The 25,429-nt window shown below is 43.9% G+C and overlaps 1 protein-coding gene across 2 annotated transcripts in view; it reads left to right on the top strand.

The window, feature by feature from the left end:
- Positions 1-16,916: 16,916 nt before the first annotated feature.
- Positions 16,917-25,429, top strand: part of slco3a1a (solute carrier organic anion transporter family member 3A1a) — a 70,374-nt gene continuing 61,861 nt past the window's right edge. For both annotated transcript variants that reach the window (XM_061222271.1, XM_061222270.1), the window contains exon 1: positions 16,917-17,602. In XM_061222271.1, coding sequence (XP_061078255.1) covers positions 17,447-17,602 — 156 coding nt within the window. In that variant the 5' untranslated portion in view covers positions 16,917-17,446. The remainder of the gene's footprint in view (positions 17,603-25,429) is intronic.

Raw genomic sequence — 25,429 nt, 5'->3', positions numbered from 1 at the left:
CTACAGGCTGTCATTGTCCTGTAGTGTGTGTTATTTTCAGAGGGTGTGCTTCAGGCTGTCTCCACGCCTGAAGTTTAACGAAAGATCGCTGCTGACAGACAGCTATGCTTATGAGTGCACGAGGGATCGTCTTTTTATTTTTTAAAGAGGATACCGTCATACTTTAATGAAAGCATTTAAATATCGGCTGTGACTTTTAATGCTTTAATGGCAGAGCGTAGATGATACTTCAGCAAACTTTATGGCGGTAATGTCTCGCAAAGCAGCCTAGCGCACGCACGGATGACAACACACCTGGGCCTAATAACACTACGATAGCAACATGATTTCAGAGAGTGCCGAGGAGCCCGCACTACATAAGTGGTATTAACAAACGGCTCGAGGTGCGCACTGGGGATGTGCTGAAACACGACTTTGCTGGAGGCAGGGAAAAGAACACGCTTTTATATTATATCAAAAGTATTCTACGTGCTCGTGCCTTTATGGCGGGGAGGGGGTCTTGGAGCCGCGTTGTTGTTCTGGTTTCATACAAGCAGTCTGCAGGGACCCGGTCCCCGGTGAACACGAGCATATTGGCAGATTCTGCCCTCGGGCGAAATAATCCCCATCCAGTTTCGTGGCACTGGCGCCCGAGGAAAGATTCTGCCTACAGGAAACTGCTTCTGTGGGTTCAGTCCAGTCCAACCGAACCTACAGCAGAGTGCATTTGCCTGTTCAATGCGAAAATAAAAAGCATATACTTTGATAGATGCTTATAACGTTTTAAATAAACCTGCTTTAAATAAAAAACATTTATTGTATTGAATTAACTTGGCTTATCCTGTACCGAGTTAATTCTGAAATATGTATTGAACTATATGTGTAAAGTTTCCAAAATATTTGTTTATAATGCCATATTTTCCATGTGTGAATGTTTAAGTGAACAATAAGTCACCACACGCTTAAAGGTTAAAAATAACCTACAGGTACCTATTTTCACTAGGAATATAATACATTTTGAATTGAACTAATAGGACTTAGCATTTGAGGGTCTTTTCTCATTCACAGCATGGTGACACCTGAACGATGCTGTACGTACCCTTTCGTGGGCCAAACCAATGGCTTTATTGGGCCACGTTTGGCTCACGAGGCCATAGTTTTGCTGTCTCTGGCTGAAATGTTAATTGGTAGCTTACCGTTTGATTTCACTGACAGCAGATCTACAGGCCCACTGATGTTACATTTTCCCAGTTTTTTTTTTTAATAAAAGGGAATTCTACTATTTTTAAAATGATTATTTCAGACATCTACTCAGCACGGTCCATTTCAAACTGTTTTGAATCCCATTTCCTGCTTATTCAGTAAAAGTCCGGAAAAGTGCCCGGTTAGTAAAGGAATTTCACCACACCATCTCCTTATCCTCCTCTCAGCTGCGCCCTCGGTCTCTGCCAAGTCTGGGACACACAATTTTAACATGCTCTGCCGTTAAATATCTGGTTAAATGTCTCTGTTTTAGTCATGTGAACCCGATATGATTCCATTCAGGTCTGAACAGAAGTATACAACGTTGTTACGGTATACTAATGCAATTCATCGTGCACATGATTATGGCACAATGCACACGCACAATCATTAGTGAAGACATTTGCTTAATTTATTTCACTAAATTAATAATAATGCCCTATCTGTTTCGGAGAGGTCAGTGATCGCCCACTTGTATAAATGTTCAGACGAGTCCCAGGAGACAACAGAGTAGCCAGTCTGTCCCATGTGCTGTGCGTATTTGGCTATCTATCAGCAGAGGTGATTTGCACCGCCTACACACGTTTTAAAAACTATTATTCATTTATAGAGCTGGATGTTTCAAATTCAGAATGATTATTCATAAATATGCGAAAAATTCCCCATTGGGGATTATTTTATCACTGTTTGAGCCAGTTATTACATTCACATTCACATTCAACATATTCTTTTTACTTTATTGCAATGTTTTGCCAAAAACCCAATACAGAAAATGAATGCATTTCAAATACATTTTAACATGTGTTTCTGATGTGTAAAATGTATACAAATTGATATATTTGTAATGTATTTCCACTGTATGTGGTATGTATGATTAATGTATTTTCAATGCATCTATCAATAACATTTCTGAAAATAAATGGGGGTGACATGGCTCAGGCAGTAAGAGCAGTCGTGTGGCAGTCGGAGGGTTGCCGGTTCGATCCCCCGCCTGGGCTGTGTCGAAGTGTCCCTGAGCAAGACGCCAAACCCCCAAATGCTCCTGATGAGCTGGTCGGCGCCGTGCATGGCAGCCAATCGCCGTCAGTGTGTGAGTGTGTGAGTGTGTGTATGAATGGGTGAATGAGAAGCATTAATTGTACAGTGCTTTGGATAAAGGCGCTATATAAATGCCAACCATTTACCATTTAAATATTATTTCAACTGTATGGTATTTCAGAATGCAATGCAAATACATTTTGAATGCATTCAAATGTCCAAATATATTGGAAATACATGTATGTATGTATGAAATGGCACATTTATTTAACGCCTTTTTGAAATATATGACTTTTCTGTATGGGAAGGGTCTGAAATGCCCATATTTGACAACAATCTCCATCTCAATATTTTCCTCCCATTCTAAGAGTCCAGAATTTGATGTGTATTGTCTGGTGATAATAATTCCAGCACTCTCAGAATCTTGGGATCCAGTCCTGGATCGCAACAGCACTCAAATCAGATGTTCCCTCATTTGAACTTTATTCCGATTTATTCACGTACACAGTTCGGCAGGTTAATTTAGATCAGGGATGCACTCAGGTCCTGGAGGGCCGATCTACGTGCTGACCACACTGGTTCCCTCCTGTACTGGAGCAGTAAAATCTGTACTGTAGCTGGTGCTTATACACATATCAGATTTAGACATGATTGTACTGATGAAATAATTAAGAGCAGAAGTTGCCACAAAACCCTGAAACCCTTTCTACGCACCCCTGACTTAGATAATTGTTGAATTGTTGAGATTACTGAATCCAAGACCTAATATTTCTTCAACAGCGATCTCCGTGTGGCAGGTAACAGTTCATTACATTCCCGTACAGCATACGAATTTGTGATTAAGGGGTTCATGTTGGCATATGAAACCCCCCCCCCCCCCCACCCCACACCCGCTCCCTGAATTAACACCTCGGACAGCGGGTGGCGCGGCCCCGTATGGAGACGGATTAAAATGGCTTCCGCTCGGCGGTGTGAAAGCTCTCATTAAAGTACACCCTGAGAGCCGGCGCTGACGGTGCGGCCAGATCCAGATAACTTATTCATGAGCTCCTTCGCCCTCTCTGCATTCGCCAGGGCGTGCGGTACAATCCGCTGCCCGAGGTGCTCCAGTCTGGAGTGCTTGCAGCTGTCGGATTGTTCGGGTGGGGGCGGGGGGGGGGGCGGGGGGGTGCTGTTAGTGGGCCTGGAAAAGGGCCGGAGAGCCTTTGGCGCTCGCAGGAACCCCATTAACCGAAGCCCTTCCCCTGCCCGCCTCAGCGTTCACCACAGCCGGAACAAGGAGGCTTTTATGAATGACAGAGCATCTGTTCCAGAGATGGGATGTGAGATATCCAACCTGGGTGCACTGGGACTCTGTCTCTCTATTTCTCTCTCTCTCTCTCCGACTTCCTCTCTCTCTCTCTCTCTCTCTCTCTCTCTCACTCCCTCTCCTCTGTAAAAAGTTACCAAAAACGTGACTATTTATATAGCATGAAGCATGACATGAAGCATAATTTCAGTTACTGTGTAAAGATTGAGTGTAGCCAGTGTAGCAACGATACGATCCATGCAGCTGTTGGGCACTTGAGCTAGGCCCCAAGCCCCACATTTCCCTGGGGGGATTGTCCCCAGCTTAGTCTAATCAGCTGTAAGTCACTTTGGATAAAAGCGTCAGCTAAATAACTGTGCTAAATAACTGTGCTAAATAACTTTAATGTACTTCTTTTTTTTTTTTTAACAAAATGAATAAAATGCCTTAAGTCTGAACACTCTGGCATAATTGTAGACCTGTCATCTCTGCAACAGTTGCCTCACCTAGACGCACCACAGGGGAGGTCATAACCTGGAAGTGTTGGAGCATGCTGTGAACGGGAAATAAATTAAACCATCTGCGAGTGGAGAAAAGGAGATGGAGAGCTGCCATTTTCAGCGGAATACAATGTCTAAGGCGCTCGATCAGACCGTGCGATTGTGTTTTATTGTTTGTTATTTTTTCCCTTTTCACAGCTATTACGTAACCTCTCCAGCTCCTGTTTTAAGGCTTTTGACTAATGCGAGGAGAGCTTGAAGGACTTTTGCTTCGGAGAGTTAGTAATCGGAGAGGTAAATATTGGTCCTCCTAATTTTATTGAGTTTTGAAATACGTTTGAAACAGGAATTTGAGGAAGGAGGCTTGGGAAATGTATTCCCGTGGAGTGCCTTTTTCCGTGGAGTCAGAACATCCAGTGTTCTCGTCTTTTCTGCCTTTCTAATCTACTGAAATGTGCAGTTAAAGAAAATCAATTTAAAACCCAGGTTGGTTGGTTTGTACTGCTGATCTCTGGCCAGTCTTTTTTATTTGACAGCTGTTAAATTGATTCTTTAAAGACCTCCTTTTACATTCCCCCACTGCCCCCAGGCAGCTGCCCCAGAGGTTGCAGCTGCCTCCTGTGCCGCCATGGTAACTAGGAGCCAGGGGGGCCGGGGGGCTTTTGATGCACACCTGGGCCCCAGCCCCTTCCTCTGGGATAAGGTGGTAACCATAAGCTATTTTTTCACTGGAATTAATTTGATTGGAAAAACATTTTTTAAATATTCAAAAACTTTGTCTACATGTTGAGAACAAGATGGTCTGTGTGTATGATAGTGCCTGCCTATTAGCCTATCAGATGCATACAGTGTGTTTTCTATCAAGGAGAGGTATTTTACATTTGGTTTATTTAGCTAACATTTTTATCCAAAGCGACTTACAATCAACTAGATTAACCAGGGGCCAATCCCTCCCCCCCCCAGGAGGAATGTAGGGGTAAGGGCCTAGCTCAGGGGCCCACAGCTGCACTGCTCTTATCATGGGGGCTTCCAGGTCTCAGTCAAGCACCTTAGCCCCTAAGCTATCAGCTGCCGCCTTTAAATATGCTTCAAGTGATTATGGAAAATCTGCCGTTCTACCTGAGGTTTATGCAATGGTGCATTGCACCTGACCATGCCAGCTGACCAATAGCGACTCCTCAGCTCAGTTGGACACCTGTTGCATAACCTGTACTCTGTTCCAGTACAGTGGCATTGCAGTTTAACCCTTTAAGGTGTGAGATCACAAATATGTGATAGAGCACTGACTTGGAATTTTGAAAAAATAAACATTCCGAAACCCAAAACCCATAGTTCAAAGGGTTAATTTGTGGCCTTCAAAGAGAAATGAAGCAGCCCTTGTCTGCAGACGTTTGATAAGACGTGTGCTCGAGACAGACAATGTCACACTGATGGGACAGGCTCGAAATTGTGACGGGGCATTGCAAGTTATGAATAGGGAGACGTGGGCAATAAAGCTGCTAAGAAAAGATTAACATGCAAAAAGGTGTCATAAAAGAGTTATCTGCAGATGCATGTATAACATATCTGTCTCACACACAACTGTTTCGGTGCAGAGGTCAGCGTGGCTCAGTGTGAGTAATGCATCATCTTTGTCTCATACATCACCACCGCAGTCAGTGAGCGAGACTGTGAATGAGGCAATCGAATATATTTATCACCTTCTGCATTTCGTTTTTTTGTTCCCTTAACATTTATTGGTAATGCTAGACCTCGCCGTAAGTTGCGTGATGCGGCTCCGTAGAACTCTTTCGTAGCCGAGGAACGGGCAGTGGGGCAGCACGGCCTCGATCCGAGGTTAGCGACTTCTCCGTTCACGCGCGGGGGGAAAGACGGATGCCCCGAACGGCCCTGTCGCGGCCAGGGACGGCTGAAAGCATCGCTCTCGGCCGTTTAACGCGGCGGCGTCACCCCGAACCCGTTCGCCCTTCTCTCTACAGCCACCTCAGGGCCCCTCTCAGCTATATCTGGAGGCCTGACAGGAGGGCTGAATGTTTTTAGCACATAAACACTGGCTTGCCGTGCGAGGCGAAAATAATTAGGTCCTGGATTTAATCAACATTTATACTGTACCTAAATATAACTCACTTATGTGCAACTTGTGGTGTGTCAAGGGGCTGTGGGGGAAAGTTCTGGACTCATTTATTTTAGCCCTTAACTTTGATGAATAAATAACTTTTTTTCCCCACAGTTTCTCACTGCTGTTTGGTGACTGAGTTTGTGTGAATACCAAACTCATTAGAGTAGAGGGTGAAGAAAGAGACTAACAGACTTACATTTATTTGTAAATCAGTGATAAGAACAAAGGTTGAATGTGCCAGACCATGGCCATTCACAGACCTGGGTCAAATACCTAATGGTTTTGGATTCAAATACTTTTATATGCTTCACTGAGCTTGTGTTGTACAGGGCTTGCTGAACTTGCGTATTGGATCCTATGAAATACTCACAAAAAGTGCAAACCCTGCCTCCTATTGGTATTGGTTGGCTCAGTTGCACAAGGCCAGATCAGTCCAGCACAGAAACGTATTTGAATCCAAAACTATTACGTATTTTGACCCAGGTCTGGTCTTTCAGCAGGTAAATTAGGTTTTAGCTACCTCTTGTATAGATACGAGGTGTTAGGTTTGATTCCAGGTGGGGCTCCACCAGCTGTTCTCTTGTGCAAAGTACTTAACCTAATTGCCCATGTATCCAACTGTATAAATAGATTTTATGCAAAAATGTAGCTGAGCAAGTTTTTAGCAAGAGTGTCTGCTAATTGTAGCTGATTTAAGTATCGTGGAGGCCTCTCAAGAAACTGTAAGGTTATTGTGAATGAATGGTATAAAGCATACTAATGAGAAAGTTTGACATACCCCCTAAAAAAGGCATATCTTAATTTCCCTCATCCTGCTCTTCTTCTGTGGTAACACTGTGTGAGTGACTCCTCTGGGTCTAAGCCCGCTGTGTCAGGACATAACCGCTGCCGTTCCGCGTGTCACTCTCGTCCTTTGAGTTAGAGGCCCGGGCTAGTGGCCAGCGGCTACGTCGGACGCCTCTAATACGTTTAGCGACCGAGTAAACGCTCCATAATCCTCTCCTGATCTGTCACAGAAAAATCCAGCGGCCTCACTCCCCCCTCTCCTTCCCCAAAGCTTCAGCTTCTTACCACAGCCGTTGCCATGGAGACCATTTTGCAAAGGAAGCAGACAGTTACATAGAGGGATTTTTGAGCATCAGCTGAGCGTTCTCACTCCCGCTCTCTCTGTATGGGACAGAGCTAGCTCTGTCATTGTTGGGGGTTGTAATGCTGTTTCTGTGTTATTTCTCCTGTTAAGGTATCAACTGATGGCATTTGTGTCCGTATACTCCTCGCTTCCTAACACATGAGGGCCTCATCGTCATGACTGCGTGTGCGTGCATGCATCTGTTTGTGTGTGTCCTTCGTAGATTTGCAATGATATTCTGGTGTCTTCATTGCAACCAGAGTCAATATTTTCTCAGTATTGAGAACACTCTTTTTAAAAAAAGACAAAAATTTTTTATCTATTTTCTATAAGATATTACATTAATTATACATTCAATTATATGTGAGTTTTGTAGCTTATTTGCCAGTGGGGCAGGATATTACTACTTATTTAAATTTAAACTAAATTTACATATATTGGAATGATAGTGGAATGAAAACAAATTAACGAACAAACTGAAAACAGGATCTGAGGCTATGACTGCGACCTCAGGAGAATGAAAGCAATTTGTCATCTCTCTGACAACTGTTTGTCACGTCCCCCGTGAGCCAGCATAAAAAATGCACAGGCCATATGGAGCCTTATCAAACAGCTGATGTGGGCATCGTTAAACGTCCTTAATATTTTCGAAACCTGCTGACGTTTTCGATTTCCGCTCTCGGATGGAGCGGAGCGATAATGTTAAAAAGCTGTAGCCTAAAGGTGTTTGTCTCCGTAATTATGTTACGAAATGTTCGTTCGTTTTTAAAACCGTGCCGTGTAAAGGCCGTGATTTTATTACAAAACGCTCTGCTCTCATCCGTAGTTTGGGTGGCGAACGCATTAGCTCCTGCATGCCTTGCTTAATGGTGTGTAATTTACACCCTGTAATGCAATCACTCGGATATGAAAAACGCTTCGAACAATGGAATTCTGAGGAAGCAAGGAGCCTAATTTTACAATACGCCGTGTTCAGAATTTAAATTTTGTTTCAATAATAGGAATGTTATGTACTGAAACAAGGAGCACATGTGTTGACATGTTTTGCTACCATTTCCTTTTCTTTATTCGATTATCTGTTTTTATGCATTTGTCTTTGGAATGGGAAAACTGCATTTGTTTATTTGACATGGCAGGACCCCCCATGAAGTAAAGGCAAACAAACTGCTGAGGAATTTTGATTCAGATTCTCTTCTTTCTGTCAAGACTTGACATGATGTGACGAACCCCCCCCCCCCCCGTTACTGTACTCACGTCATCGCAGTTCCCCCGGCAACCTCATGATATCATTTAAAAGCTGCATTTAAATTGCTCATTTCTGTGGTGGACACACTTTACCCACAGGGACTTTCCAGGTTGGTAGGGCACTGTGTATTAAGTGCAGTATCTAGGACACCAGTGTAACTGACAAAATTACAACAAAAAACACTGACATGAAAAATGAAACCGTTAAATTGAAAACATGATAGGCTGCTGGGTAGCTGGTGCAGTTGAGGCCCTGTTCTACAGCACATATGGGCCCTGCAGTCCACAATCAGACTCTGACTGACAGCACTCATTACAGTGAAGCATCACATCGCTCACCCTGGTGTAAAGTCCAGCTATGACCAGCTTGAAATGATCAGCTACCAGCTGTTTCAAAACATGGCTTGAGCTGGTCCAACTATGTTGAGCAGAGAGCTGGTCTGAGCTGACCAGTTACCAGCTGTTTCAAGTCCTAGCTTGAGCTGTTTTTTTCAGCAGGGCAGACTACCCTCAGACCCACATAGCTCCTACACCTTAGTGCTAAGTGCTACACATGCAGATGATGTCATTGTTCAAATGAATATGTTGTGACCCGTTTGTGACTTGTTACAACGACAACATAGACACAGACCAGCATACAAGAAGATACGCTTGTACAAATGAACACATGGACACAGAGTACTCAGACCCACACTGTTTGTTTCTAAAACCTAGCCAGATCCTCTTCACCCAGAGCACGACTTTGAATTCAAGACCACGGCCAAGGCCAGAAGCGTAGTAAATTGTTCAATCTGAGGATTTTTATGTTATTATGTTTTATTCTCTCACAAGTAGCTTTTCTTAATCATGACCTTTTCGGTGTCATCATGATTTATTTCCAGTGACAATGTGATGTACAGCCAGTAGTCAAGGATCTGGTCTTCTGGGCAAATGATTAGTTTGGTAGCCAGTTGGGGGGATGTTAGCAGTTAGCACGACCTACTTCCGGTGAATGAATGGAGGTAAAATGAATGGAAGCCTCCCAAGCAGATAAATCATAAGCAAATAATGTGTGTGAGTTGTATTGGATTACATTACATGAGTGTGTGTGTGTGTGTGTGTGTGTGTGTGTGTAACTTTCTCTTGTGTCTGCGTCTCCTATTGTTTCTCATTGTGTCCATGCAGCCGTGCCGGCCTACTCTTGGCAGGCAGCCTTCCTTCAAATCCTGGAAATAACAACCGTTCCGCACAAATCCGTCTCCATTCATGCAGTCCCCGAACCGGCCAAGTCTGCCCACACCAGCGCTCCGAGCCTGACTCACTCTCTGGCATGGTGAGTGGAACTGGACATGCTCACCTGTCGCACACAACGCAAGCAGAAACGCACGTACGCTCACATGCAGACATGCACTCGCTGAGCACTTTATTAGGAACACCCGTACACCTACACATTCATGTGATTATCTAATCGGCCAATTGTCTGGCAGTAGTACAATGCATGCACTCATGTAGATACAGGTCAGGATCTTCAGTTCATGTTCACAGCGAACGATCAGAATGGGGAAAAAATTTGATATGAGTGAATGGAATGATTGTGACCATGGAATGATTGTTGGTGCCAGAGAGGATGGTTTGAATATCTCAGAAATTGCTGATCTCCTGGAATTTTCATGCACAACAGTCTCTAGTTTGCAGAGAATGGTGCAAAAAACTAAAAACATCCAGTGAGCAGCAGTTCTGTGGGCAGAAACACCTTGTTAATGAGAGTGGTCAGAGGAGAAGGGCCAGATTGGTCAAAGCTGATGGGAAGGTGACAGTAAGGCAAATAACCACACATTACAACAGTGGTATGCAGAAGAGCATCTCTGAACACACAACATGTTTAACCTCTAAGTGGATAGGCCACAGCAGCAGAAGCCCTTTTTCCTGCAGTGTTTTCGTCTATGCTCTGCACTTACAGTATATTTACATACAGTACATGCATTCAGAGTCTAAATGCAGATTGCAGTTTTAAACTCTTCGTCTTTATGAGATTTTTAGAGATTGTATCCCATCAGTAAACAAAAAGTGGCTGGTGCTTCATGCAAAAATGCAAATGTCTCCAAATGAAAAAATGGAACACAGCCCAGCTTACTCATTGCAGCCAGAGCTGGTTTACAGAATACCGATGTTCTTCAATATTAGTTTGGAGCCTTGGCATTCAGCCATTTTGATTTTGCATGCATTTGCCCTACCGGCGCATGCAAACTTTGTGTTTCTGCATGTTTCATAAGTTAAGGCGCTCTTGCAGTATTATTTGCCATGGCAACAGAAGGGTATTACAACAGTGGCACGTTGCAGATAACGCTTTTCGGCGTGAGGAATGGCAGTGGCAGCGCAGCGATAGCGATCGCAGCCCGGCTCCTGGAGGACTTATTACCGTTCCCTGTGTGAGATGGTGTCTGTCAATTTCACACTTTACCCGCTCGGCGTTCAATCCCCCCTGCCGGAATCACTCCCGCGGCAGGCGAGTCGGGTACCACGTGAAGTCGGTGTAGTCATCCAAGTTTGGGTGTAAAATGTGGATGAAAAATAAACACAGACAAAGCAAATGATCCGTGAGAGAGCGTGAAAGGGGAGCCGAATGGGTTTCCAGATCATTGCCTTAATGGGCGGAGCATGTTTCCACAAATGTTTACATAGGATATTTTTTATTTTAATTATTATTTAAACATAGGCCTGAAAGATTAAACCACCTGAGTTTACTAACCCAATCCCAAGTTTTAGTTGTTGCTTTGTAGGTATTTAGTTGCTCGTAGTGCAACAGAATGTCATTCATTATGAGCAACTTATGTTTTTGGCATTAAGACTTCTACTGGTAACGCTTCAGTTTTGCTTCAGGTTTGTTTAAATCACACTTGACAGCTATTTCAGGAATGGTAAAATGTGTCTGAACCTGCTGTATTTCTGGAAAAGGTAGTAGTACTCTGTTTTAATGGTGGCCATTTTGTAGAGTGTCCTACATCTTGCGCAATAGCAGTGCCCTTGAGTTTCTGTTCTGATTTGAGTTTCTGTTCAACCTCTGTTACACATCAATCAATCTTACCTGTCAGAATGTTCCCAATTGAGCATTTCAGCATTTTTTTCAGGTCCTTGACTGCTATTACTCAGTTTGATGAGAGGTCAGATATATTTTTTTTTCTCCAACGGACATTGCCTATGCTCTGCGCACAATCTGAACAGTTCTCAAAAACATTCCCCGCTTGTGGCTCCCAATACTGTGTAAGGGCATGTTTAACCTTCTTTCCCCCTCAACACTTTTTGAAATGGTGGTTTTAGTAGCTCATTGCTGGATATACGAACATGAGCAGTACCATTAGTGGGCAGAAAAGGCGTACACCAATTTGAACATCTGTTTTTGAATAAATATTTTCCTCAAGATTTGTATGTTACAGTTGGAGGTAGCATGCAACTTATTTGGGACACTACCACCTCTTGGTGGGTGGTGTTTTATATTATAGTGTAAAGACCAATCTTAATTGAAATTTAACTTCTAGTGACATGATAAGTAACTATTTACAGAGGGCACAGGGTAGGAGGTCTCAGGGCTGATTCTGACAACTGTCATTGCTAATGTGCTGACACAATGTGAATATAGGCATATATTATAATTTTGAGATTTATGGGAAGGCATTCTATTCCTAAAACTATAGTCTTCATTTATCTTATTTTAATTGCATAATGCATACATGTAGACTACTCCTCTTTCTCCAAGCCCAGATTCAGGGTGGTATATTGATGATGTGATGGTCTGTCCATCATGGGAGAACACCAAAGTTTGCTTGCTAGCTTTAAGAGTAATGTGATGTACAGAAAATTGAGGGATTTGCCTCTTAACTGTAGCGGCTAGCCAATACACTTGATTAAATCGATTGTACTGAAATGAACTGTCTTTGTCTTTTGGCCAAAAGAAAACTTTGGGATCACTTGCCAGTGGGTTACTTAGATAATTGACAAGATTGTTAATCAAACAAAACGTTGTTACATGTCCCTTGGCGATCATGTCCTTGCTGTGTGCACCTATGTGTTGCCAAGGTAGCATGTGATGTTTTGCCTTCTCTGGTCTACAGTTGATATTTGTTCACTGTGTAAAGAGTGCTGCATCATAAGGTGCCTTTCTCTGACGCTACAGGGGGAAAGAAAGGAGTTTCATGAATACATCTATGATACAAGCTATGATATAAAGAATGCCTTAAAGGAGAAGAAAATATAATCCATGGGATTGAAGCTACGGCCCCATTCTCATTCCAGCCCACGGCAGGGCCGGTCACTAGCAAGCGCATCCTCAAAAATATGTACAACTAGGCAATGGCATGTTTTCAACAGAGTAAGTCACTGTTAATGTCTCTAATGTAGATTAGAGAGAGGCACAAAGTGTGGCTATTTTTGCTCCTTTCATGTGATTGGTTTTTTTTTTTTGGGGGGGGAGGTGGTTAGGGAGAACTGTATACGTCACTGTGGAAAGATTTTTGCAAAGCAAAGTGAGCAGGTCTGCAGTGTGATAAACTGGCCTGACGGAAGATTCGCCCACAGGCTGTGGCAGGTGTAATCGCATTCCTCTTCTGTGCACTTTCTCTTTTTTTTCTGCTGTCAGGGCACAAACGGCAGAGTGAAATCCCGGCTGAAGTAATGAGCAGTGAGCTGAAGCAAATTCTGCATTTCCAGTGGTGACATATACAGTTTGACAGGGTCACATTGGCCCTTAGGTTTGTCACATAAGTGTCTTAAAGATGAAGAAGTGGCAAAGGCAAACCTTATTAATATGTAATGCATGGCAGTAAAACTGCGAACCATTCTCTGTATTTTTTATCTTTCATTTAGAATGTCTTTGTTTTAGTTTGGAACATCTGCCCTGCTGAATAAAAACAGCTCAAGCTAGGTTTTGAAAGCTGGTTGACCAGTTCATACCACCTCCCATCTTGACATGGCTTAGCTGGCTGTCCAGTTCAGACCAACTCCCAGCTTGACATGGTTTGAGCAGCTCAAGCAATGTCTTGAGTCAGCTGGTAGTTGGTTGACCTGCACTAGCTGGTTGACCAGCTCATACCTAGCGAGACCAGCATTATGACCAGCTTGGCCATGCTGGTTGATCAGCTCATACCCTGCTAGACCAGCTTAATACGAACTTGAGCAGATCAATTTTTAAGCTGGTCAAGCTAGGATGGCTGGATTTTACAGCAGGGCAATGATTTGCATGTAGGCCATTTGCATCATTGACAAACTCTCTTTGCTCAGGAGAGCACATGCAAGCCTCTGGTATGTGTCTCATGACTCCTCCAACTTGTTTTCAGTTTGCGGTCCACCAGATGATTTCTGCAGTTGGCTTGTTGTATGTTTTACACACAACTGGGATAAGGCAGGCTTCAGACACTTGATTGGCCACAGGCGTATCTCCTTCATGACCATTGCCTCCCCTCACCGGGGCAACAATACAACCAATTAAAAGCTGTCCCACTGGCAGTCTGCAGTGGCACAGGTGGAATTTGATGCCAGGCCATGGGCTGGATCGCGACCCTGAAACAGATTGCTTCAGCAGGTCCGTGCACCAGGCCAACCATTTAAAAACCTATTTATCCACAGGTTGAATAGTATAAAGCTCCGACTATTTCCATGACACCCCTACCCATCTTATAAAATAAAGATCAATATTATTTATGTAATTTTAACAAATAGGAAAATGATGTGACCCACCGGTATTTTGAACATGGAATGATTAGTGTTCGCAGACTTCGATCACAGGGTTATTTAAAGCCCAGTGGACCTTTAATAGGTCTGTAAAATGACTGCTTAGCTCCCTGGCAAATCCGTTTAGATTTCTCAGGCTCTGGCAGGATTGACCACACTGCAGCCTACATGGTACAGCTGTCAAAACGAGCCTCATCGCAGAGATTTATTCCACCGCAATGTCTTCCTCGTCCTGGCTTCCACTGTCCCTTCGTATCTGTGCCATCAGGTCATAAGGGGAGGCTGAAACATTATGGGGCTCCCAAAACCAAAGCTCCCGCATGTGAAACAAGGCTACGGATATGTACTCCTTCCATAGATGGGTGTTATTCTCTGAGCTTGCTTGGTTGTCTACATTACATTACATTAATGGCATTTGGCAGACACTCTTATCCAGAGCGACGTACAACAAAGTGCAAAGTGCATACACGTAGCCAGGTATGTCTACATGTCTAGTGCGTGACACACTTAGATGGGATAGCATTGTATCGGAATGTCTGCATTATAGTCTTCTCAGATAGACCTCCTCCCTGACGGTTTCTGCAAACACTAAGGTTTCGTCCATGTGTCTGACTGTTTTTCTTATTGCTCAGCCTCATAATGGCTTCCTTGACTTTCAGACTCCAAAGGCAGTCAAAAGCCTAGAACCAAGAATACTGAAAGCTCTCTTGTGCCTGCAATATGGAAGCAATTGAACAGACCCAACTAATCAGAAACACCTGTGAAACTACTTGTCCCAAACAATATGGTACCCTGAAATTGGGTCGGGGGATGGGGGGCGGGGGGCGGGGGGCGGGGTCGATGTATAAAACATGTTGTTTTCTCTATGGTGAAACTAAAATGTATTTTTTTAAAAACCTTTTAATAAAAGGTGAGTAATAAAGCTGAACACTTTAACCACTAGTAAAAAAAATTATTACAAATCTGAAATTGTGGCATACAGCCCAAAACCAAAAATACTGTATGTATTTGTCCCAATCATTATGGAGCTCACTGTATATGTGTGTACATCCCTGCATGTGTGAATTTGTGTGTGTTTTACGAGCATTGGCAGCATGTAGCCATGTTATATTTGACCCCTAATACTGTAAATCTTACAAGGAATGCAATCCTGGAAGTTGAGAGTATATTTTGTATGCCCTTAGCCCTTATATTATGGCAGCTGCTGTGCAGATCTTGCTGAAGGCTGTATATGAACTTTAAAATGTGAGGTTGTATTTAGCAGTGACTCAATTCCTGACATTGAACATTGAATTGGCGTAAAAAAGGAACTGACAAGCTTGACCTGAACAGATCAGCAACATGTCAAATCCTAATACTGAACGACACACTGAATTTGCACAAGCAAAATAAATGCACACAGAAAATTGAGTCAGAGTAGAGTCATCGCTGACTAGAAACTTCACACCTTGGATTGGTTCTCAGATATCAGAGATGGATGGACGCATAGAAACATAACATAACGTAGGATTATGGCAAGAGGCCATTCAGCCCAGCAATGCTAAGTGTACCTACTGCTTAGTTTTAAAAAAAAGCTAAATAGCATTTTAAATACACCCCATTAAACATGTATAGTAAATCATACTGGACACCCCACTAGGCAACCACCCCTGCAGTGTCATTTTTTATATTGTATTCATTTTTGAATTGATGTTTGTTACTGTACATAAAAACAAATACTTTTGTTGGGTTTTTGTCTGGTGCCACACCAGGGGCCAACACAGTCTGGGAGAAGCATCCTCACTTTCACCATTTAGATCCATTGCCAATGTAATTTTCCAATCAATCAAGCAATCAACCAACCAGCCTATTGATTATAATATATTATAAGATATTAATTAGCTATATAAACCAATTATAAAATACATTCCCGTTTGCAGCCAGTGAACAGGTTATCAGAGAAAATGTAATTGATTTTATTATAATTTACAAATGTGACATAGCGAAGGGAGATTTCGATTGGGTTGGGGTTAGTTCTTTTTTTTGGGGGGGGGGGGGCACTTGGGACTTTTGTTTTTTAATTAAATGAAGGTAAAAGGATGTAGTACATTAAAGGCTTTGGCCAATTGCACGGGGGGTTTTGGTTTTGAGAATTCGTTTTTTATTTGAGTCTGACAATTTCAGTTTGATGGATTGGTTTTAGTTTACATACGATACTTTTGCACAGAACATAGCAGCGATGAAACGGCAACACACTTCGGACAGGCGGTCTTGGATACCACTCCACTACCATGAGACTGCCGAAAATGCAGTCAATATTAGGGTATGGTTACTGCTGGAGAACACAAGGCCAATTCCGCGATGAGCACTGGCCAGGATCAAGGTCTTCCTTCCTTGTATTCCAACGCATTTCAAATGACAACGAGGTTTACAATTACGTAGCTTATGCTCCTCGAATAGAGAATGATGTAGTTATGTTTCACCGGCAGCTTCAATGTTGAATGTGTACTCCCTGTCTGGCTCGTAGTTTTACATATTTTTAGATCCAGTGGAGAAGGGGGTGTGGAGGGGGGAGAGAGGGAGAGAGCGAGCGAGAGAGAGAGAGAGAGAGAGAGAGGGAGAGAGAGAGAGAGAGAGTGAGTTGCATGTCTGTTGGCTTTACTGTATTGGTGCAGACTCTACAGCGCCGCTGCAGATTCCACGTAGTAGTGAGGAAGCGGTAGCGAGAGGCGGTTCATGCACACGCACCCGTCATACAGACCCCGAACACGGACGCAGTGGCGAGCTGCGTGTAGATCTTTATCTTCAAGGGTAGTCGGAATATAGAAAGGTCGAAAACTATGTCATTCATCCAAAAATTATCCGCCGTTCTACATTCTCATATAACCGCAAGAAGCCCGCTGGGGGAGTTCATATGTTTCTCCGCGTCTTCCTCTTCATCGTCGAAGCGGCAATGTGTAGGACCCGTCGAAGGGCAGCGCGTTGGAGGCTCTCTGTAGATTTACAGTCCTTGTGAGTAGATATAGCTGTATGAACAGTGGACGTAGCAGAGGGTGAAAACGGTGCGCGACACAGAGCCAGACAGTGCCACAGACACGCTTCGTAGAGCACTGAAGCGGGGGTCTTTTATGTTTACCCACGAGCTGTTTTTCTCTCTGTTCTCTGTCTGTCTTTCGTTTAACGCCGAAATACCGAGTGACCGGCGCTAAGCACGTTATACAAGCATGCAGGTGAAAAAGCAGAGATGTTCGGATGGGCGCACCGGAGACGGCCAGCGAGATGACAGCCAGAAAAAGTCTTCATGCTTCTCAAATATTAAGATATTCTTAGTATCGGAATGTGCCCTGATGTTGGCCCAGGGGACGGTCGGAGCCTACCTGGTGAGTGAGATTGTTCTTTCTTTGTTGTGCGCATAATGCATCCCTTCCACTTTGAAGACGCATTTTGATATGCATTTTTGTCATGCAGCAGCACGTTACCGCGCGTTATGGCAAAACGAAACGTAAACTTGTTAAGTGTGCATTTTGTCAGCTTAGGTCTAAAAGATTGTGTAGACGCAATACAGCTGCAGTTAACTGAGAGCTGACGAAGTGTATTGTGTCATGATCTGCCAATCGCATAATCTGTCTAAGAAAACATTTACAAAATGATTGGCCCTTAATATTTAGGCAGAATCAGTGCTGTTCATTACATGAGGGATCGCGTCATGAGAAACGACATGCATGACACATTGGGTAGGCTTCTCAGTTTAACCTTGTCAGCTTCAAGTAGGCTGCGCAAATGTGCCCTCTGTCAGTAAAACAAGTGCGTATAAACGAAACGTGACTGGTTAGTACATGAATAAAACTAAGCTAAGCTATCAGTAGCAGCAACATTCAAATATACAGTGGAAGGCAAAACGTCAGTCTCTGGGAGTGCGGAGGATGCGGAGAACAAACAGGTGACTTTCTGGTCTATGCGGCAACTGTCTTTAAAAGCCCATAACAGACTATATGTTAAACAAATGGGTAAAATAAAGATGGTGACCTATTTAAAACAAATCAAACAAATACATGTCTGTGAGAGGAAAAACCATTTGTTAAATTATGTAAGCTTTATATGGTCAAACAGGATGCCACTTAAATAGACTTATGTTAAAAAACATAAAAAAATTACAGCGACTTCATATTAACGGTGGCCAGCCTGCTCATGACGCCGTTTCGACAACCTGATACAGAAATACACACGTGCTCATGTTTAGTCATTTGGAGGCCACGTCCCGGTAACTTCTTTAGGGTTCTTTTACGGTAGCGTTTTCACCATACCATGTGTGTCTGTCTCGTCATGCTGTACATATTTTGACATATGGATGACCTATGGAAGACTATTGGGTTTCAGGCTCCACGTGACCTGCCTTATGCCACGGGGTTCTAAAAGCACCAACTCACTTTGAAGGCTGTAAACTCTGGCAAGCCAAGACCGGGTACAATCCTAGTGCGATGTATGTTGAGCATAATTATCAGATTACTTTCCTGGCTAACCTCATATACGCTACTGATGATTCTCCAGCACTAATTTATGGGGCCGCATACTTGTATTGTCCACCGTCCAGCACACTGCAGCCAACATTTTAGAAAGGATTTTACGTTGCTTGTAAGAGTCGGAATCGATCAGCTGTGAACCCTAGTTTAGTTTATTTGACTAGCAAATTAATCTCCGTGTGCTTGTCTCTTCCATTACAAAGCCTGTCACGCCCCTTTCTCTGCTCCCAGTCTCTGGGAAATCCGTGATCTGAACCGAACTCCCAACAGCCATATTTGGTATGGAAAGCACAGTCTCTTCTGTGCCATTTTACTGTGTTCATCTGTTCCATAGCCGTTAGCCAAGAATGGTGTGTCTTGTTGACCATTTAACCATTTATCAGGTATAAAATATCCACCATTGAGGAAGCATCACTGATGTGACTCCCTGGCTGTTTTGATGCTGGGAGACTCTAAGGGTGAAACAATGTATTATCCTTAGATGTTTGCTGTCTAAATGCACATAACACATGACTGTAATTGTCTTTCCAACATTATATGTAATCATGGATAAGGGAAGACATTTCTGAGGAACACCAGTTTGGTGAGAAGAGTGTAGGAACTTCCTGCATCTGTTTGTATCTAAAGAGGATAAGTGAGCAGAAACACTTTGCAGGGAGCTCAGATAAGTCTTATCTGGCATGCCAAGAGAAGTACACCATGCAGACCCGATGTCTCCTGAACTCAGCACCTTTGATGAAGGCATCCCAATTCCTTTTTTTTAAATCACTTGGGATCACATCAAGCGACCATGGGAAAGGGTTGGGGAAACTTGGGATATGTGAAGTGGAACATTCCCTCCAGGCCATACCAGTTCACTGCACGGACAGATGGTTCTCATATTATCCGCGATCTACTGGTTTAATTTTTGTTTCCATGACAGAGTGGAGGGACAGAGGGTTTCTCACAGACGTGCTCTGTGTTTGTTTGAGTGGCCTTTCTCAAGAGAGCACAAGGCCAGAGGAGATGATGGCTGGGTTGCCCCCTTTTCTCACGCACGGGTTCTGTCGAGGGCTTGTAGACTTTTTTGTGTGCCGTCTCCCACATCTACAGATGTTGGCACCATCTAGTAGGCATTTAGTCTGTGCCAATAGAATGCCTGCTTACTGGCTCCTGGTGCCTTCAGTGTGAACAGCTCTGATTTGCTTTGGTTTCACATGAGCTCCGCTGTCTTCATTCGCGCACTGTTTGGTATGTGAGAAATAGCTGTTAGTCATCAGCAGCCGCCTATAACTGAGCCAGCCGCTGAACGGAAGGGTGTAGCTTGTGGACCATTCAAGTGTACATGTGAAGTAAACATCACAGCAGAAGCTGCACGGGTAGAACTTTAACCATTTGGAATTTGCAAACAAAGGAAATTAGTCTGGTCTAAAAATCAGAGGAAACAAGTTTACGTCTCCCACCTATATGCTGAAATGCAAATGCCAGCACGTGGTCAGGCCCTTTTTCAAAATCGGACTATCTTCTATTAAAGCTTAAAATGGGAAAAGTGCACCAGAGAACCATGTTGCCTGCCCTGCCACCAGTGTCACTGTTTGTTTGTGTGGTGTGGGTGGACAAGTTGGACCCAAACTTGTTTATTTTCCTGAGAATGTGGAGATTAGAGGAAAAGGGGTATTTATAGACTTCCTTAGAGTTGATTTGGTCCTCTGCCACAAGGGCGCAAGGACTGAAAATCCGTGGATTCAAGTAGTCTCATCTCCTGTGCTGCATCTGGCATTTTAATAGAATTATACTGAGTGAATCACTGTGAATCACTGATTCTGTTATTATTTTTTTGCATTTTAACCAGGTATGTCATACGAGAACTCAGTTCTTTTTTTTATAACATACAGTGCAGTCTGTAAGTATTGGTACAATTTCTGTTCTTTTGGCTCTATCCTCATGCACATTGGATTGAATCAAATGCAATGATGAGTAATGAATAATTTGACAGTTGGCTATTTAATCACTTTCTTAGTGCAGGTATAAAAAAGCTTTCAGTATCTAGTCTTGATTCTAGGATTTTTATTGCCTTTGGAGCCTGTTATTGCCATTTGTCAACCAACGTTGTGCCAATGACAGTCAAAGAAGCAATTATGAGGTTGAGAAATAAGAATAAATCAGGCATAGGTCAAACAATAGGCTTACCAAAATCAACAGTTTGGAACATGATTAGGAAGAAACTAGGCAATTAAAAGCCTAGAATCAAAACTGAAATCTTTCTTATACCTGCACTAAGGAAGCGATTGAGTACACCTGACTAATCAGAAACAGCTGAGAAGCCAACTGTCCGATTACTTTTGGTCCCCTAAAATGGAGGGACTGCATATAAAAATGGATGTAATTCCTACACAGATTACCTGATATGGATTTACATACCCTCAAATTAAAGGGGACAGTCTGCATTTTAACCTCATTATTCATTGCTTCATTTCAAATCCAATGTTCTGGAGTACAGTGCCAAAAACACAGAAATTGTATCACTGTCCAAATACTTACAGACTGCACTCTGTCATCTAATCTGCTATCTACTGTAACACTACAGGTGTAATTCATATATGTGGCAATAATTTGTTTATATTTTACAGTATGTATAATATTATTAAATATAATAATTGTGGACATTGATACTGTATACTGTATATAACCAGCGAGTTACTGTGTCCTTATTCCCTAATGTTTGCATACAGCAATCATATCACCATGTTACAAAACTCATGTTACAGGGTCCATTGCATGTTAAGTGTTACATGTTACAATCGTGTTACAAAAATCTTTTGCTCACCATAGGCTAAAACTGCATTGCTTAACACGGGTGCCTCCAATGCTTCTAGATTTAGATTTATTTCTGAGACAACCGAGCCTCCCCATTCAAAGAATTCCTCTTGCTCCTGTTCTTCTCCCCTCGATTAAAGTTTACGAGGGTAGAACATTTAACATATTGGACTGCAGCCCTAGTTTCTCGGGAATTACACCAGGACACCGGAGTTAACACCCCCACCGTTTTGAAAGGCGCCAGGCGGTCTTTAATGACCACAGTGAGTCAGGACCTTGTTTTGCATTTCTTCAGAAGGACAGCATGTTTTGTGGCACTCTGCCCTCTATCCCTGTGCCGGGGCAGTTGATTTGTATTCAGTCCAGATGGAAGAGTGCCCCCTACTGGCTCTCCGGCACTACTAGCAGGAACAAAGTAGATAGTCGTAGGTTTGGAAGAAGAAATCACTGTATCGGAATCCTCGATGTGCAATGATTCAGAAGTATAGTTTTTTTTAGTTATTGTAAATGTTGTATATGTTGCAGCACTATTGCCAGGGGCCATGTCATCAGTTTGCTGCTACCACCACCAGCAGCTTGTCAGCCTTTGTTGCAGATATTGTATAATTCCTCATTTTCAAAGCCACACTGGACGATTTTTCCACAAGTTCACTCTTGTAGCAAGTGGCAGTTTGCAGTGTGAGCAGTGTGTCAACCTACGTAGCCTGCAGGTTGGTTAGGACCTTTTGAGTGATTACCATGGTTATGGTTAGAAAGCCCACATTCCCAAATTGTGGATTTGGGCCCTAAGATTCTCATAGAAATATGACAGAAATAAGAGACACAGACATTTGAACAAATTGAACTCGAAGTTGCACGGGCCATGCAGTTATTGGGACATTCCTTTGTATTCCTATGACTATATGATAGAGGCCTTTGCATTAGGGGTGGGCCACAGAAAGAGTGTTCACTCGTTCAGTGGCTCTTGGACTGGGGATGTTCTTGAACACTGAATCCAGATGGCTCAGGTGTTATGTTTTGTGTTCAGCTTGTTCCTTGTGACCTGTGTTCGTATTATTTGATTCATTCATGGCTTGCACATTTCTGCTGCCATCGGTTTCCCTATAGAAATCACACCGGTTGCCTCATCTGCATAGCTTTGGGTATTAGGCATTACGGCGCGGTCACACGGCACCTGGGCTTTCACCATTCGGCTGAAATCTGGCACCCGCTGTGACCCTACCCTGACCCTGGCCAGAGCCCCACCTGCAAATTACCTACTTCCCCCAGTACATTTTTTGTCTGAGGGGTGGGGCGAACACACCTCAAATACTAACGTTCTCAGTCCCCCAGCTGCAGAACCGGGCAGCGGTCTGCCCCAGCGGTCCCGGGGGGGGAACTGAAATCAAAACCAACCGAGGCCTGAGACCCGAGAACCGAAATTAAACCCGAGATCCAGAAGGACCTACGTTTGAAACCTGCGGGGATGCCGATGTGGGGACTGCGGTCAGGCTGATTTATCAAGGCGCTTTTCCTCAATCGTTTCAGCAGATTAAATGTCGAGCAGTATTCGCCTACTGGGTAAATATTGAAATGTAAGTCGCCGATAAGGTTCCCCGGTAAACAAATAAATTATGTAAATGTGAACTGTGGAGCTGCCTCCTGACCAGGCGCACGTGTGCCCCTGTGTGCCGAACCTGTGTGCTGAAATCTCCCAGGCTTAAAGATCGCCTAATAACTGCTTACAGTGCCTCTCACAAGCTCTACCAAGGACCCTGCGGAGTGCGGCAAATGAAATGTAATGTATTTCTAGAAAATAAATAACTAATATAACATTAGGGTTTTCGACCTTTCTTTGAACGTGCACTTATTCATCTTTTCATATTCATCCGTAGATGGTTTTGAATATATGAAATGTTTTTTTTTTATATATGGATATATATTAAAAAGGAGGTATTAAGGTCATTCATTTGTGACATTTTATAGTCACTTTGTACGGTAATTATTGGCTTTTCTCAGGTGCGATTTGAGAGCGATAGGCTTTAGGGCGGAGGGGTCAGACGAAGGGTCGTTTGATCCGATCGGAGGCCGTATCTCCAGAGAGCCTTTCGTGAGATGATATCGGAGAGTTCTCCCTCGCCCGCTACGTGTTCGCCCACGTGGCCTTAATTTGCCGAGACGGATCGCTGCAGTGAGGGAGAAGGATCTGTGGGCGTTTGTATGTGGGCGTGGCTGTGTGTGGGTTGTGTGCGGGCGTGCCCCCCCCCCCCCACACACACAGGAGATATGATAACCTGTCTGCCTGTCATTTTCTCCACTCCAGTCTGTGCACACTCCAATGCAGTCAGTCAAGCTTATTCCATTTAACCCCATAAAAGCATAAAAACCGCCGTAAAATTTCATTGCTTACGGTGTGCCATCTACAGATGGTGAAAAGGTTATAATATTTTTTTTACTATAAATTGCTTGCTTTGTGTTATTTATTTAGCTGAACAGTTACTTATGTCTTGGTCTTTTGCGAAGCTTTCGGTAATTTCCTGTCATCTCAAGACCCCCCTGGCAGCTCCCTGAGGCCCCCTGTTGAGAAGCACCGCGGTGGAGTAACCACCCTCAGGCAGGAACTCTGGCGGATTTCAAGGCCAGGCATGATACTGTGCTTGATACTATCTAGCTTTTAGGTAAACTAAGCATTACTGTAGATACAATTTAATGGTAGGCAAAGGCGAGCATTGCTGGGCTGAATGCCCTGTTCTTGTCATTATGTTATGTTATGTTTTATGTTACATTATGTTGTGTTATGTGTAATGGTTTACGTTATGTTTTATTGTATGCTTTGCTATGTTATCTGTTATGTCCTATGTTTTATGGTGTCTGTTATATGTTGTTATGTTTATTTTATGTTTCATGTTACGTTGCGTTGTATTCCGGCTCCGCTGTTGAAAGGCTGTAGCTTTAGCGTCCTCCCCAGTGTGCAGTTACAGAAGTAGGCTAGTGTTCCAGGCCCGTGCCTTGTCAAGCCCTCCCTTCTCTTTCTGGACGACGTGGGAGAATTGTGAGCCTCCTGTCCGCTGACTGGGACAACACACATCACCTTTGTGTGGGCCGTCGGAGTCCCGACCGAGTCAATGGCTTCTCCGTGACAGAGTCTGTGCTTGAAGCTGCGGGCGGTGTTTCAAAAGCAGAGGGCCTGGTGCAGGTTAAAAGCTCCACCCCTGTTCAAAGAGAGTTTCGCCGTTCCTCGCGGGTGACGGGACCAGGCGAGGACGAGGCAGACTGCGACCGTGGACAAACGCTTCCGGACGGGCCGAGACCGGGACGGTCACGTACAGCGACTGCGGCAGAACGCTACCGCACTCGCTCGAGGATTCTGCTATTGTCCCATTATTTGAAATGGCGCCAACGTCTTCCATTTCAGGGGGTGTGAGATGCTTTCACGGGGAGGGCATGGCCGAGGGTCTTCCGGGTTGATACGGCGGTGGTTTCGGCGATCTGAATGCGCTAACCCATTTGGCGCGTCCGGGCAGGCTGGTTTGGCCGGCGTGGGCCCCTCGGTGGGCCTGTGCAGGCCGGGCGTGGGCGGGGAGTTCGCGCGGACAGGAGGAGAGACCGGGATTGGCTCCCCGGTGCGGAGCGTCTCAGCCAGGCTGTCAACAGGTCGCAGGTCCTGGCGTGGGGTCTGAGCACTGAGGCAGATGGCTCTGTTCCTACAGCCAGCTCTCATTTCCCTTTTCAACGGCCTTTGTGGGCAACCACAGACAGACACACACATACACATACACATCATACAATGTGCACGCATGCACATGCACACATGCACACCACAGACACTCACACATATGCATGCACATGCACACATGCACACATTCTCGCACACATACAGACACGCACACACACACACACACATGCACACAT

This window comes from Conger conger, chromosome 15 (assembly GCF_963514075.1).
Source record: "Conger conger chromosome 15, fConCon1.1, whole genome shotgun sequence".
Lineage (NCBI taxonomy): Eukaryota > Metazoa > Chordata > Actinopteri > Anguilliformes > Congridae > Conger > Conger conger.
The sequence above is the reverse complement of the archived record's forward strand: the minus strand, read 5'-3'. Positions and strand labels throughout refer to the sequence as shown.